Here is a 15,511-nt window from a genome sequence, read left to right as displayed (position 1 = left end):
CTCCCTGTACAGACAGATGATGCATCTAAGGTTAAATGAGTTTCACCTACAAATACAGATTGAGGTGTGGGTGAGGGATGGTATTTGGGGGTGTGGGGACTTAGAAAGGTAAAAACCAGGTCCCCTGCTCATGACCATGTAGACCTTGCATTGGCGGGGTCTAGCATGGCTGGCTGTACTGGGGCCTTGAACTTTCTGACCTTCAGGGTGGAGAGGGGCCAAGTAGCCTCTCAAACTTCTCATCTTTCACAAGAGGATGGCACCCCACGCACCACAATCAGCTTAGCAGAGAGGTCTGCTTTGAACGGGACCACAAGGGCCCTCCCAAGTATGCCAGAGAGAAATACCTCCCACCAGAGAGTTCAACTGAGAGAAACAGGGTCCGTGGAAGGAAGCCTGGCGTGTGAAACGTCCCCTTCTCTCAATACACTAGAAACTGCCCCTTAAAAATATGCCTAAAATTAAGCTGAAACAGCAGACAGCTGCATCCAGGCACCGTATCCCGGCGTCCTCCTGCAGCGGCCTTTCTTAACGGCCTCCTGCCTGACGGGGAGAGAAACTCGGAGAGGCAGGCTCCCCTCCCCGGAAAGGCACCCACTGCCTCGCTCCGAATTCTCTCCCTGAGGACTTGGGGCAAAAATTGGTCTTCGGTTTTAGTATCAGAAATAACTTTTTCGAATTTCACGGGGTTGTTTGTCTTTTGGTCCTTCCAAACAACAACTTGCAACGGATCATGTTTCCCATGGCGACGGCTGCGCTGTGGCTCCTCCAGCCTGCATGCCGGACTTCACGGCAAAAACCGCTGTAAACGTACCCTCCCTCCTGGCCCCACTTTACTTCCCTTCCCTTGTGTTCTTTTCCCCTCAACTTTTTCCCTTATTTTATCCTCTTATATTGTCTGTATCCTACAGGTTTGTTTATGTTTCTTTATGTCTTTTTCTGTATAAGGTGAGCTAAGCAATGAGTAAACAGACACCGTCTCAGTTCCCTTGGTCTGAATTTTGTACAGGAAAGAGGCAAAGATTCTTCGAGATGCATCCTTTATCCTTTGGACCAGCCCTCCCGTGGTCTCTAAGTCTGGCCAGAGGGGTGGGGGGTGGCTGATTACATATTCTACACACATTTGTTCCATACCAACCACATGCCATGAGCCAGAGACAGCACGGCAGTGGCACTCAGGGCACCTCAGTGGTCACTCCTGGCTGAAAGCAGAGGCAGCTCCTCTGGGCGACTTTGTCAGCACCTTCAGGCACTCAGTAGCTGAGAAGACTTGGTCTATGGTGGGCCAGAACACAAGTGTTTGTCTACCTGCTGCCCCCCTCCCCACCCCGGTGCCCAGGCCACCTGAGTGATTGGCAGCCCTGTCTGGGTGTCCTCTGTGTCCGGACTGCTCCGAATGGCCTAGGGGGTGTCGAAGAGCCTTCCTGCTGGGCGTTGAATGGGCAGAGAAGCAGGAGAGCGAGTTAGAGGTCCAGGGCCTCCTGGGATCAGCTCTGTGGTCATCCTGGGAGCCACTCTCTCCATGTTCCAGCTGTGGGACACTTGCCCTCCTGACCATGGAAGACTGGAAGGTCCCTTCTCCAGTTAATGATTTCCTGTCTGCAGCTGCCCCACCCACGGAGAGAGCTGGGGTCTCTGGGGTGGGGGAGGGGGGGTTGAAGCAATGGGAGGGACGGTCTCCCACCAGCCCTCCTTCCTGGGGCACCGGGCAACTCCCCTAGCCGCCTCGCCACCAAGCAGTCTCCGGCCTGGCCCCTGGGACTTGCAGATCCTTCCTCGATCCCGCCTGGCCTGGGAGAGTCCCCGCAACCCGACTCATTGTCCCACCCCTGCCACTTTTCCTCTGCCGCATTGTTCCCGTTATCAGCATCCTACACACTGCAGCGGCTGCACAGGAAAGCGTGGCTGCCGCTGAGGCCGCTGCCGAGGCCGCTGCTGGGGCCCAGGTGTCCCGCTGGCCGGGGCTGCCTGCACAATCGTGTCCCCCTGGGGCCTGTCCCAGAGTCCCGGCCATCTGCTTGGGTGGTGGAGTGCACGGTATGTGGCCATGCTCTATTTGTGATACCTTGGTTCTTGGTGTTTGGGGTGGAGGGCAGGAGACTCTGGGCCCACATGCTCCCATTTTCCAGGTAAGCTATCAGAGGCATGCGCAGTCTGTCCACCAGGGTCCCTACTCAAAGCGGACTTTCCTCCTCGGTTAAATGCAGGTCTGTCTACTTTATTAACAAGACCAAATAAGGCCGAGGAAATGAGAGCGTGACCGGCACTCGATGCCCACAGTTCCTGGGCCCTTCCTGAAGTGAGGGGTTTAGATTAAAGCCGGCCTAGTAAAACAGCTCCTTTCCAGAGTTTGGGGGAGAAGGATCCAGGGGAAGGGAGGAGAAACCCCAATTTGGGTCTGCATAGGGCTAGAATATTGCGGTATACATTCAGCAAATAGAAAGGACACCCAATTAAATTTGAATTTTAGATAAACAAAAAATGGTCTGTGAAATATGAGTATGTCCCGTGCAATATTTGGGACATACTTACAGTAAAAAATTTTTCTTTGTGTATTTTATCTGGCAACTCTATATAAGACTCCCTCGTGGGGTCCAGAAGGGGATGGGTCTTTCTGGATCTGTCTCATTCCTTAAGGTTTCTCCATAGCACCTTTTTCAGAATCTTCCAGAGGATCCCTGCAAGCTGGAGGTGGCTCTCCATTGAGGGCACAGGGGATGCTTCAAGTCTAATGTCCCCAGAGTAGCCTCGGCCAGACGTTCGAGCCCAGAGCTCTTTGCAGCCTCCGGAAGCAGGGCCACCTCCTCAAGGGGTGCGGGTGCATAGCCTCAAGTGGTGCAGGAGCATGGAGAGAAGCGTCCAGAACGGGCCTGGTAATCCAGGTGGACCAAGGAAAGAACCCTGGCGGAGGAGCCAACGTTCTCCCTGCCAGCGGGGATGCCTCGCCCTCTGCTGGCAGATCCAGATATGACAGGGTTTCTCAGTCAGAGATGGTCCATCAGGAATTAATTGCCAGATAAACCACCTTTACCATCTCTCTTCAACTCTTCTTTCTTTATCTTCCCTACGAAAATCTGAATTGTGACTTTTCTGTGGGGAAAAAAAACTCATCCTCATGAAAAAGCTTATTCTTTTTACTCTAACCAAGCAGGAACTCAGACAAAAGAAAATATAAAGTGCACAAATTTTGTCTCCCAGAAGGAGTGCACTCAGAAACTTCTAGAAACAGAAAAGTACACGACAGTCTGTGAGGTAATGTCTCTCATTGTCTTTAATAGTGAGGGGAGCCTCAGGATGTCCACGGTGAAAGACGTCCTCGCCCCTCTTGACCCAGATCACCAGGGCGGATGCCATTATCTTGTCGACTGTACCAGGAACACAATTTTAAAGTCACTGGCTTTTAAAGTTGACTATTTGCTGTTTCCTTCTATGACATGGATAAGATGCTTCCTGTGGTTCCATTCTGTTTTAGCCGAAGGCACCTTCAAGCGACCAGAAATCTCAGGACACGATTCTCTATCTTCTACTCAACAGGCCCGTGACACAATTCCTGCAGATATCAGCCTCCAGACACCAGAGTGTAATGAGAGGGGCATAGCACCTCCAGCCCACGAATAGTGCTACTTCATGTACCGAATATAAGAAATAGCAGATACTTTTTCACCATCAAGTTATTTATACTCTGAATGGAAAAATGATGTGCTTGTGAGTTAATACAACTGTAAGGATTTATTACATATATATTTTGGGGAGGACCTCAATAATTTGGAGGCTTCTGAAAGAATGAAAAAACAAATCACAATAAATTTTTTAATAGACTTTATTTTTTTAGAGCAGTTTTAATTCACAGCAAAATAGAGCAGAAGGTACAGAGATTTCCCACGTACTCCCTGCTCCCCCAGCCTCCTCCCCGACACACAGCTTCCCTTATTATCAGCATCTCACTATTGTGGCACATTTGTTACAGTTGACGAACCTACACTGACATGTCATTATCACCCAAAGCCTGTAGTTCACATTGGGGCTGCTCTCAGTCTTATACATTCTATGGGTTTGGACAAATGGATCCACCATCATAGTATCATAGAGTAGTTTCACTGCCTTAAAAATCCTCTGTGCTCCACCTATTCAACCCTCCCTTCCCCTAATCCGGGCAACCACTGAACTTTTTACTTTCTCCATCGTTTTCCCCAAATGGGGTATTTTTAAAAGGTGAAAAACTCCACGAGTATAATGAAACCAGAAAAGTAATTCAGACAGGCTTCTGGCTCTGTCTATTTCAAATCTGTGTCTCCTCTGCTTTGTACATGCTTCCAGTGCTGGGAGCCTTAAGGCATATTCCCACAGAGGCACGACTTCCAGCCTGACGCTTTCACCCCAGGGCACTGGGGGGACTGCCATGAGATCTGCCTGGGGTCTGCCTGGGAGCCATTTCTATATCAGGACAGTTAGCAATCTTTAACTACATGGAAGTAGTTGAAGTATGTGTACATATGGCAAGTATGATGGAGGGAAAGTCAAAGTGGAAACAACAGTCTTGACCAATTTGTCATCAAAATATCTTACTTTTCCAAATTTCACATAACATGTGCTGTTTGAATACGTCTTTAAGGCACTCCGGCTAGCGATGAGGGGCTCTGACTTCACGGTAAAGCTTCCACTGCATACAGACCAAGAAGAAACCTCAACACAGATAAGGTTAACACTACCCGCAAAAATGTGGCCAAGTATTTAGTGAATAACACTGGTTATTTTCAGTGTTTCCAGTGTGTTGGGGACATTTTCCAAAGCATAGCCCTATAATAATGATTCTCATTTTTGCATGTGTTTTATAAAAACCGGACTTCTGACCTGTAAGCCCAATAAACAACCAAGCACTCTTTATTTATTGTTTAGAAGATCTAGCTGTATCCTGAACTCTCAGAAATGTTAAACGTAATCTGCCAATGTTCAAATTGGGCCCAATTTGTACTGTTCCAGACCTACTCTGTGCCCCACCCCAAGGACGTGAACATAGCAGGGAATGCTGGGTAAACAAGAATAATAGAGGGAAGGCATCTTGGGGAAGTAATTCAATCTGTTGCAATATGAACATGAGGTTCAAAGTCAATGGAACAGAACAAGAGGAAATGTAACACAATGGGTGCAGGTTGGTTTAAGGATTTCTTGACAAGGACGACTGCTTCAACAGGACTGAGTTCCCAAGTAAGATAGGGGAGGGCTTGTGAACTTATGACCTTCTCATCTAGTGGGCTGGTTTGGACATGTTTTGGAGGAGACATGAGAACCACAGTGAGATGACCACTCTTGGAGCATCTGAATCCTTTCTCTTGTCCTAGGTTCATGTTTGGATTGTAGGTAAACAGTGCCCTCTACTGCTAAGCAGCTTTCATGACAGCTCTCAGGGCAACAGGTGTCCCATGGGGGCTCTGTCTACAGGGAACTCCCAAAGGGGAGGGTAACAAGGTGGAAATGACGGTTTGAGCCATAGGACACCAAGAGCCTTTAACAAAAACAGAAGTTTCTGCATCAAATTTAAAGAGAACCAGGATGCCCTACCCCAAGGTATCCAGGCTGTTTTTCCACCTACAACTGCATCTCAAGGACTGCAAGCTCATAATGGCCCTAAAAATCCAGGTTGGCAAGTGCTTACCCCGCCAGGTACCAGCTGGGAGGCCTGTGCCCTCCAGGAGCTCCCAGCCGAGTCCCAAGCACTTGATTCTCTGATGCGCCAAGTTTCTGCTGTGAAGGAGGCTGCTCCCCGTGGAGATCTCAGAGTCTCCAACTGCTCTCCGTCTCTTCTCTAAACTCCTAGGCAGCTGAGGATGGGAAGGGAGAGCCTGAGAAAAATAAGGCCATGATAGTTAACCAGGGACCTAGAGGGCTTCTTGAAAAAAGGCCACTGGCATGGGAACCACCTCAAAAGATAATAAATAACAGTGACGGACAGAAGCAGGCATGAATGCCTCCCCTTTGATCTTCCGTTTCCTCCACAAGGGTCTTGGCGCCTGGGTTCAACGCTGACTTGAGCATTTTGTTCTACTGTTTGGGCCTCGGTATAAAAACACAAACGCCAACTTCCTTCTGAAGTCCAGGCAACCCAATGAGAACCAAGGGAAGCTCTCCAGCTCTCCAGGGACAAGGTCCTGCTTGATCCCCACCCCCCCACCTCCAACTTTATTAAGTCTATGTCCGGGGAATCTTGGCACCCTAATCTATGCTGAGGTTCAGGTGGAGGACTTGGAAAGTGAAAAGCCAGGCTTAATATCCTATGCATAGAGTAGTTTCACACACACACACACACACACACATACACACACACACACACTCCTCTGACTGTAAATACAGGATTCAGCCTATAAAAGAAACAATAAGAGCTGGATTCAATGAGGTTCCCCAGCAAATGGAGTGTTTAGGGTTTTGTTGGGATTCTATTGTGTAGACAGGAGTTTCTTAACACAGTAAGACAGCAAGCGGCTTCCTGTTATGGAAACAGCCAAACCCTGACATTCAGAAAGTCAATCTATACAGCAACTGGATAAACAACCAAGATAAAGATCGGCCATAATGGGCACAATAGCCAAAATGGGATTGCTTGGAGAAAAGGGGCTGGCGCTGGCCCAAGCGATGCAGAAGAATACAAGCCATCTCCTGCTTAACAATCCCTATTCATTGCACCCTGGGCTTGTGCACACCGCCCTGTCCTGGCTGCGGAGTGTGCAGGTACACAGCCCCGTGCTATTTATAGCTGGCTCGCCTGGAGCCGTGTGTCTGGCTCCCTGGGTGACCTCCTGAAGACCCAGGGCACGGTATCAGGGCAGGTGTCCCCTGTCTTTGCCAGCACTGAGATTGGTGTCACACCCCAGGTCCCACCACTCATGGGGGTGAGCTCATCCAAGCCAGTCCTTGAATCTGGGTCTTAGGTTCCGCATCGGTAAAGGCCACCCTGATAATGTGTTCAGGCCACTGCGCTCCGTTTCCTCTGAGGGCTGCACAGAGGACAGGGCCTTTGGCTTACAGAAGAGATAGCAGAAATGGCTTTGTTTTATAAAATGTTTGAGTGCTGGGCTTAGCCTTTTGGCAATTTCAAGACTAGGTGCAGTGAAACTCACCCTCACCCCTTCAAACTGCTCTGTCACTGAGGGGATCCTGGTCCCCATTGCCCCTTACTCAGTGCATGTCCAGCTAGTTAACCTGCCCTGGGCATCATCACACTAACACGGAGACTGACCCAGTCCCTCTCACTAGGTGGACGGGATGGTCAACCCTGTGATCTGACCTGAGAAGCCTTGGAAGATCTTGCCAACCCCCAAATGTTTCACTTACCCACCAGCTTTTATCTGAAAGGAAGTGCCTACCATTTGACTCATTTCTTTGGGTTAAACTAAATGTTGGGGTGCATTGCAAGTGGGGACATTGTGTGAGTAGACCTCCTTGCGGCATGGACATAACCTGGGAAGGGGACCTAGGGCCATTGGGGTGCCCTACGGCTTTCTCCTGTGCCTAACTCGTTTTGTTTGGGAAGAGAGAGCAGGTCAGACAAGGCCTGGGAGGTTGGAGGGTGGCCGCCACCGGGACTGGGGTGGGACAGTCCAATGTCCGGCGGAACTGAGAAGCCTAGCTTGGAGTGATGAGGATTCTTGGAATTCTTCAGTGGACGGAGGGTAAGATCAACAGTTTTTCTTGCCTATAGTATTAAATTCTGAGGTCTAAGACAAAGGAGTTGCAAAACATTTAGAGTTTTTGATGGGCTGGAACTTACTTCTCAGAGCTAGCATTTCAGAGCTGGCAAGGACCTTAGTGGTCACTCTAGGCCAGAAATAGCAGCTTGAGGGAGGGCGTGACTCTCTCAAGGCTGCAGAATGTGAACTGCGGGACTGGACGGAGAACCCTGCTTTCCAAGGCCTGGCCAAGGACCCTGCTCAGAGATCTCTGTCCAGGATTCCCCCAATGCCCCTGGAGTTTCCTGCCTCCGCCCAGGAAGGAGGGGAGCCTGGCTCCCTGGGTGTTCCCTCCAATCCTTGCCCAGGAGCGAGGCCTGGCCTGGGCCGGGAGGAGCCTGTGACCTGTTACTGCCTTTCACTCCTGGTGGCTCCATCTTTCCTGCACACAGGGGAGAAAATACCAAGAGCCAGTGGAAGACGACCTTGAGCAAGAGAGTGTTCGGGTCAAGAAAATCAACCCTAGAACTCAAAAAGCACGACGCGTCCCGTTTCTGCAGCACGTTACCGTCCACCTTCCTTTCAACCTTGACAGTTTCCTCATGGTCGCAGTATCCCATTGTCCCATTCGACAAATGAGAAAAGCTAACACCACAGGGCTAAGGAGCGTCCGTAAATCTCCGTGCCCAGTGAGTTCTGGAGTCAGGATTCCATCAAGCCTTCGACTCCCAGCCCAGTGCCCAGTCCACTAAACCTTCCCAAACCTGAATCCACAAGTCTGAATCCACTTAAACACCCACAAAGTCCACCGACAGCAGGACCAGTGTTTACTTTGTTTGCCTCTATTCATTACAATGGGCAACTTTGAACTTGTGTTATATACCATTGTTCAATTGACATGGGTTCAGGCTGAAATCCGTGGTCCCGCTAATCATAAAGGTTCACACTGTCTTGATTCTCAAACAAGGCGAATTTGGCACGGCCTGCTGTGGTCCAAATTTCTCCATGGTGGAAAAATCAACTGCTTTCTATTACATAGACTAACGAAGATTTGGCCTGAGCAAGGGGCCAGAGGACAAGGCAGGCCCTCTGTCCGCCCCTCACCCTCTAGCAGGTTATTTGCTAGACCACAGCCTCCGACTTCTTGTTGACGACAATCAGCTCTGTGACCGGGAGGACAGCAAGTAGCTTCTGCCGTAGGACTTGGCATCGCTTCCCTATTCTTTTTTTCCTTGTGGGGCTCCCAGCTGGGGCAGGGCCTGGACCTGTGGCCTCTGCCATTCTCTTTGCTCTCATTGGTGATCGCAGACCCCAGATTCCAGTTTTCCGTCCAGCCTGTGTTTTCCCGTGGTGTTCATGTCAGGCGTTTAAATCCTTTGCCTCTGGAGGCAGACTGGTTGGTGTGTTCACGTGCTTTCACACAGCCCCGAGAGGGCGATGTTATTATGCAGAGCAGCAGGTGAAAGCTCATCAAGGCTTCATTTTTCATTTTGCGTCCTGATTCCACAGCTGATCCATGGCTGGAAAAGAAGCTCAGTTTGAATTGTTGGACTCTAGGCCAGGCGCTCTTTCCAGCACACTATGTGGCCCATTCCATGGTCTTAGGCCCATCCTGGTCCTGACCCAAGGAAACTCCCGGCCCTTCTGGATCAGCAGACTGCTGACCTGGCCTTCCCCTGCCACGAGACAACTCCAGGCTCCTTAGTCACTCTGCCAAGAATGGATCCCCCATTGCAGGGGCTACAGGTGAGATCTCCATCTTTTCAGAAACCATAGCACAACCTGTAGTATCATGAAGTCACTTCCAACACAGGCCAAGAAACTTGGTGCAGGTGACCTGCTTGTCCCTCAAGCCTTCCGTGGTTCCCTTTTGCCTACAGAGAAGAGTCCCGCCTGACTGGCAGTCATGACCTGGCTCCCCTGGGCCCTGATCGCCCAGGCTGCTGTCCCGTCTCCCTCTCCCTCATCCCCCTGCAGCCCTCCCTCCTCCTCTCCGTTTCTCCAAATCTTACTCGTCCTTCCAGCTCCAATTCACATGATGTCTCCTTTGTGAAATCTTTCCTTATGACCCTATTTTGCCAATGAGGGAATGGGTGATCAGTGGGATTAAATAACTTGCCAGAAGTTACACAGCTAGTGAGTGGTAAAATACAGATTTCAAACCAGGCCTGTCAGACTCCCAAATCAAGGCTCTTTCTACTAAGCTCTATCACCCTGTGAGAAGCACTTGGGATGATGTACTTAGGGCAACACCAAGTACGAGTGCCAAAGACTTGCAAGTCCCCTACTCCTACCTGCTCGAGGGTAGGAAGCACGGGATGTGAATAGGGCCATGCCCACACTGGGGGTTCGGGCAGTCTAGGCCCCTAGACAGAGACCACAGTATTGACTGATGACAACAGCTGCCACTTCCTGTCTTTATCTATGACAACAGCTGCCATCTATTGAGACCTCATTGCGTATGGAGCACTCTGCTAATTTGAAATGCATCACCCCATTTAATCCTCGCTTCCACCTCACACGTTAGGTATTATTATATCTATTTTCAGAAGAACATTCTGCTTATAAAGACTTCGATTAGGCATTTCCTCACTAGTTCTCTTAACAACTGTGTGAGATACGGATGATTATTTTTACATTACAGTTGGCAAAGTTGAAGCTCTAAGAACTTCAGCCACTAGCAGAGTTGGGCGAGAGTCCAGGCCTGATAACGGTTCCCACCGGGCCGCTCTGCCTCGTTTGTTGGAGGATGACACAGAGACCCGCCGGACAGGAGCCCTGCGCTGACCCAGTGAGCATCAGTATCTGTGACTTTTGTGTGAGCTGAGTGGGTTTTCACGTTTAAGTGTAGGACAAGAGACAGGAGGTGAGGAAGGGCATAGTGTTCGTTCACAAGAGGACAGAGAGCTCGACAGAAGGTCCCACGAGGGGCAGTAGGCTGAGATGTGTCTGTGTAGGCCCAAGGACCCAGGTCCTGGTGCTCAGGATACGGAGTAATCAGGAGGGGAGAGGCTGGTGGAGAAGAAGGAATCCCCTCAGCTAGGAACTTTAACCACACTGTCCTCCCGGGCTTGGCATGTAAAAGTTGGAGCTCTGACTAGATCCCAGGAGCCAATCTCCAGCCTCTACTTCCTGGAAGGAAAGAACCTGGGGAAAGGAAGTCCTCTCTGCACCTCCCTCAGAGCCTTTGGCCCAACTCTGTCTTGGACCTGCAGAAAAGTAGGAACTTAGTTATCAAGGGAAATAGGCCCAGGGTGAGACCAGCCAAGGACCCCCTGAAGAAGGAACCTCCTGGGCGGGAGGGGCACTAGCAAAGGGAACAGAAGAAGATTTGGGTCAATTCTGCACAGGCACTGCGCCTGCTGCGACTGGGCATGAGCGAAACACAGACTCTGCCCTGAAGTGCTGACTCTCAGGGAGGGTCAAAGAGCCAGCCACAGCTGCGCCCGGCTAAATAAAATCTACCCAGTGCTCCATATATGTGTGCTGACCTCGACGAATATTTATGAAACTGGACTCCAAAGTAAAGAAGGAAACAAGATGGTGAACCCTTTACTAAAACGCAGGGCATCGGTGGTATACGCAAAGCCACAGGGGCGGTGCAACCTCCTTGACTCTTTTGGGCTCAGGAGAGCTGAGCAAGCCTCCAGGAGCATAAGGCATCTGACCTGGGCTTGTCGTTGCTTTCAGGAGCAATGAAGCAAGTCTCAGGATGCATCTCATGATGATGAGATGGTTAATCAACTAGGAATCCCAAACCCTGTGTTTCTTCTGTGTGTCTACAACTTCTCCCTGCCCCAGAGGTATAAAAGCAGGGGTCTTGCTGGTGGTCATATTCTTGTCCTGCTTCCACGGGGATTCTGTGACTAAATTTTTAGCCCTGTGGATGGCTGTTCTGTTGCTGGTTCAGCCACCTCACCGCCCTGGCAGCCACCTCAGGCCAAGTCAGAAACTCAGGTGCAAAACTACATCTGCATGAACTCATGGTGACCCCAACCCACCAGTTCTTCCCAACTCCCATCCTTCCCATCCAAAAAGCATGAGGAACAGAAGGAAATCTATGGTCAACACAGCCATGCCCAAAGTATTGTAAGGTCTAGGCCAAGGGGAGCTTGGGAGGGACGGAGGGAGGGGCTGTCCTGGTTTGTGCCTGAAGAGCTTTCTGGAAAGTGAGTCTGAGCTCAGTGTGGAAATTGCAAAACTGCAAGTGATGTGGTTTGGCAGGAGAAAGGGTGGGGGAGACAGTGCTCCAGGGTGGGAGGGAGAGCTGGGGCCAGTGAGGCTGCAGGGGGGCGGGGAGGCCCCCAGAGCAGCCGCTGGGTCTGCTGCTTCGCTCCAGGGCCCTGCCCTGGAGGGCGTCTGGGATTAGGGCACCCAAGCGCAGGTGGGAAAGACCCTCTCAGCTCAGAGCAGCACCTGCTTCCTGCTCTCAGTTTTTTCTTCTTCCAGGTAAAGGGATGACATCTTAGCAACCTTCGCTGGCTGGCCTTCCAAAGGGTGCAAGTGGGCCCCAAGGGGCACTGGAGCCATTGTAGAATCATCCAATAATAAAACTGGAAGCAATACAAAGAGTATCTCATTTAATTCCCTCATTTTACAGCTGAGGAAACTAATGGCCAGAAGGGAAGGTGCTCACCTAGGACCACATAGCTTGCGAGTGGCTGCCTTGCAATTGGACACAGATTTTTGGCCTTGGGCTCGGCACTCTCTTTTCTGCCACACACCTCGCCTGCTTTGTGCCTGGTGATCCCGCGCCCAGTGCGTGTGTACAGGCTGAAGGCTGGAGAAGGGAGGGCATCATTGCCATGCTTCCAGGTCTGACACAGGCCCTAGGTAGGCCTGGTTAGCTTCCTGCATTTGTTGTTAAGACCAAAGTCATCTGGTCCCGGGGGTGTTCAGAGCCAACAGGTTTCCCCAGTGTAGACAACAATATTTAGCCCACTTAGCATCTTCTGGGTTAAGCCCCCATGGTAGACAGCACCCTGAAGACCTGACTTTCTTGGCTGATGAAACAAAAGATCATCTCTGCCACTTACTAGGTAAGAGAACTCTGATGCACACGAGACCCACACGCTTCTATGAGCCCCCGTGCTCTTACCTGTGCAATAATACACACCTTTCTTTCTTCATGTAGTTACTAGACCCAGAATAAAATATATGCTATGAAAAGTATACAGCTCTGTATTCACTCTGAAGCGGTTTATCTGTGTATCATCAACATCATCATTACCAGTTTCATTAGCATCAATGTTGCCTCGGGGAACTGAAAATGTACGTTACCTTGGACGTTGTGATGCATAACTCTACTTGCTAATTACCAAAGGCCTTAGGTGACTAACAAAGATATGAATCAGACACCTGGACTGTCCGTAGTCAGAACTTGCTCTCCAAACAATGGCAACCAGAGGGCCGCTCTCCTCCCAGCAGGTTCTTAGTACATGTTTATTGTTTGGCTCGCAGACCTGTCCTGTGGAAGGAACCGAAAGAGGCTAGAAGAGGTAGGGCTTGGGGTTTCTGGTTGGAGGTCCTGCAGTCTGCCATTAGTGATGCTGCCGGAAGGGAATGATCCCGACTAATATGTGCTAGTGACTATGGGGCCAGCTATCCATGGATTCTGGGCAGCATCTCCCCAGGTTAAGCAGTCATGACAGGCTTCCTGGAAGGGGCGGGCCTTCTTACTTGTGATGGGGAGAAGTGATCAATTCCCTGTGCAGGGGTCAGAGCCATGACAGTTTCAAGATTTGTTGTCCGGCCGGTCGATGTGTGGCGTAACCCATCGACCGTGTAGAAAGCCAAGTCATTTATGATGTATGTCCATATCCACCACCACCTCCCATTTCAGAATGACAGTCTCCACACCCTGCCCCACAGGGCAGCATATCTATGAATCTGCTTGGTTAAAATAGTTCAGGTGCAGCCTTGCCATTCCAGTGGCTTCTTCAGTGGTTCGGTCCCAACACTCAAGTGAGGGAGGCTGCCTTGGTGGGGTTCCTCACCTGGAGGCAGGCAGATGTGTTCTATGGCCTGTGTCACTCTGGAATACAGGGACAGGGCCAGCGAACTCCTGTCCCCTACAGTCCCCCTTCTGACACCAGGCCGACTTCATTTGTCTGTTCTCCTGCTTGGTCCATGTAGACGCCTCCTTTTCCCTTTTGTTCAAGGTCCCAGGAGGTCAATGGCAGACAGAGGGCAGGCCTCCGGGTGTCTGCCTCCAGCTCTCTGGATGTGCGCCTGTGTTGATGTGTCAGCCTTCCCTCACAGATGGTGTTCTCAGCTCCTAACCCAACTCTCCCTCCTGCTGGGGACCTTCTGGCTCCTGGCCCAAGTCCCTCACCATGTCTCTGTCACCCATGGCTTTTGACCCACCTGTCTCCACGGGCACCTTCCCTCTCATGAGCCTCTCTTATCCAGCTGAGTGGGGCCTGTAATCCGGTGGTCTCATCCTTCCTCCTACCTCTTGCTCTCTCCTTCACTCTAGAGCAAAGCCCACAGAGTTGGGGTGAGAACATGCCCATCACGGAGTCCCAGGGGTCCAGGCACAAATGGCCACTAGTGGATACAGCAAGGTCAGGGGAGTGGAGCAAGGGGCCGGGGTTGGGCCGGGGAGGTTTGGCACCGTGGCCATCCCCAAGCCTGAATGAATAGAGGTCCCCACGGAAACACCTGGAGGTAACGGAAATCCAGGACAACTTTTATTATCCCTGTTCACAGGTCCATTCAGACTACATTGGGGGCTTCCTATTTCCTCTGCTGGCACTTCACACTCATTCATAATAAGAAAAGCCATTGTGCTCCTAAGTTATGGGCCGAGGATCCCCACGGGGCGGGCATTAAACACACTGACCGGGAGGCTTATTTTTAAAATTGTATTCCCTACTGAATTGCGGGTTCTTATTTTTTCCTCCTCCCACAAAGAAAACTTGAGTAAAGGATAGTTTTCTCCCAACCACGAAGGTGACAAATGACTGTGAAGTTCCTTTCTGAGTCCTCTCAGCAGTGATGATGTGGGATCCCGCTAACTGGGAAGGGAGCCATCCCTAGTTCTGTCCTGGCTTTGCCCACGTATTCACTGGTTTACATCTGGCGAGGGATTCCACGCAGTGGTTCTGTCCCAACACTCAAGTGAGGGAGTGGGCCAGATCCGTAGTGTCTCTTTGAGTTCCCAAGTGCTGCGAATATGGAAGAGTCAAATCCTCCCCTTGGATGTGGCCCGTGGAGAGAAGTCTCTGTTTAGAGAGAGCAAGACCATCTCCAGCCAAATCACCGATCATCTCCAGATGTCAAAGGTCCCACAACGGCCCTCGGCCAGCGCTCCGCGATGATGGGAGACTGTCAGAGGGTGAGGGAAATCACTATCTCAGTTCAGTGGCCGGGTCCCTGAGCTCAGGGACCATGGTCATGGTTAACGGCCATGAGCTCAGGCTCCTTTTTTCAACTCGGATGCTCAATAAATAGTTGTCCAGCTTTGGTAGCCACTAGCAGAGTGGTGGTCCCTTTTTGCCTAGGGTCAGTAACAGGGCCGATGGCTGGAGCTGCTGAGACTTCTGTCCACGTCTCTAGATTTTTTTCCCTGAAAGAGAAACCAGCAGCCTCAGATCTCCCACCTGATCGCGACTCTGTGTATTAGTAATAAACCTCAAGATTGTTCTCCAAAAGTTGGCCAGTTAGAAAACTCATAAAACTCATATTCAACAGTCACTCTAACAGAGCAGATATTTGCTTGTTTGCTTTTTCACTTTTAATAATATCTGTTAAAGGAAAGATTATTCTGACACTTGTTAAAACAAATGGGAAGACTGCAGGGCTTTTGTGACAGGTGTCAAGGCTCTCGAGACAGGGGCGAGAGATGG

General features: G+C 50.6%; 1 protein-coding gene across 1 annotated transcript in view; it reads left to right on the top strand.

Annotated features, from left to right (window-relative positions):
• RP1L1 (RP1 like 1) overlaps positions 1-15,511 on the top strand; it is a 49,440-nt gene that overhangs the window by 20,431 nt on the left and 13,498 nt on the right. Inside the window, exon 4 of the mRNA XM_006906352.2 lies at positions 1,868-2,037. Within this exon, the coding sequence (XP_006906414.2) occupies positions 1,868-2,037 (170 nt within the window). The remainder of the gene's footprint in view (positions 1-1,867; positions 2,038-15,511) is intronic.

The sequence above is a fragment of the Pteropus alecto genome, unplaced genomic scaffold (genome assembly GCF_000325575.1).
Source record: "Pteropus alecto unplaced genomic scaffold, ASM32557v1 scaffold50, whole genome shotgun sequence".
In the NCBI taxonomy this organism is placed as follows: Eukaryota; Metazoa; Chordata; class Mammalia; order Chiroptera; family Pteropodidae; genus Pteropus; species Pteropus alecto.
Note: the sequence above shows the minus strand (reverse complement) of the source record. Positions and strands in the feature narration are given on the sequence as shown.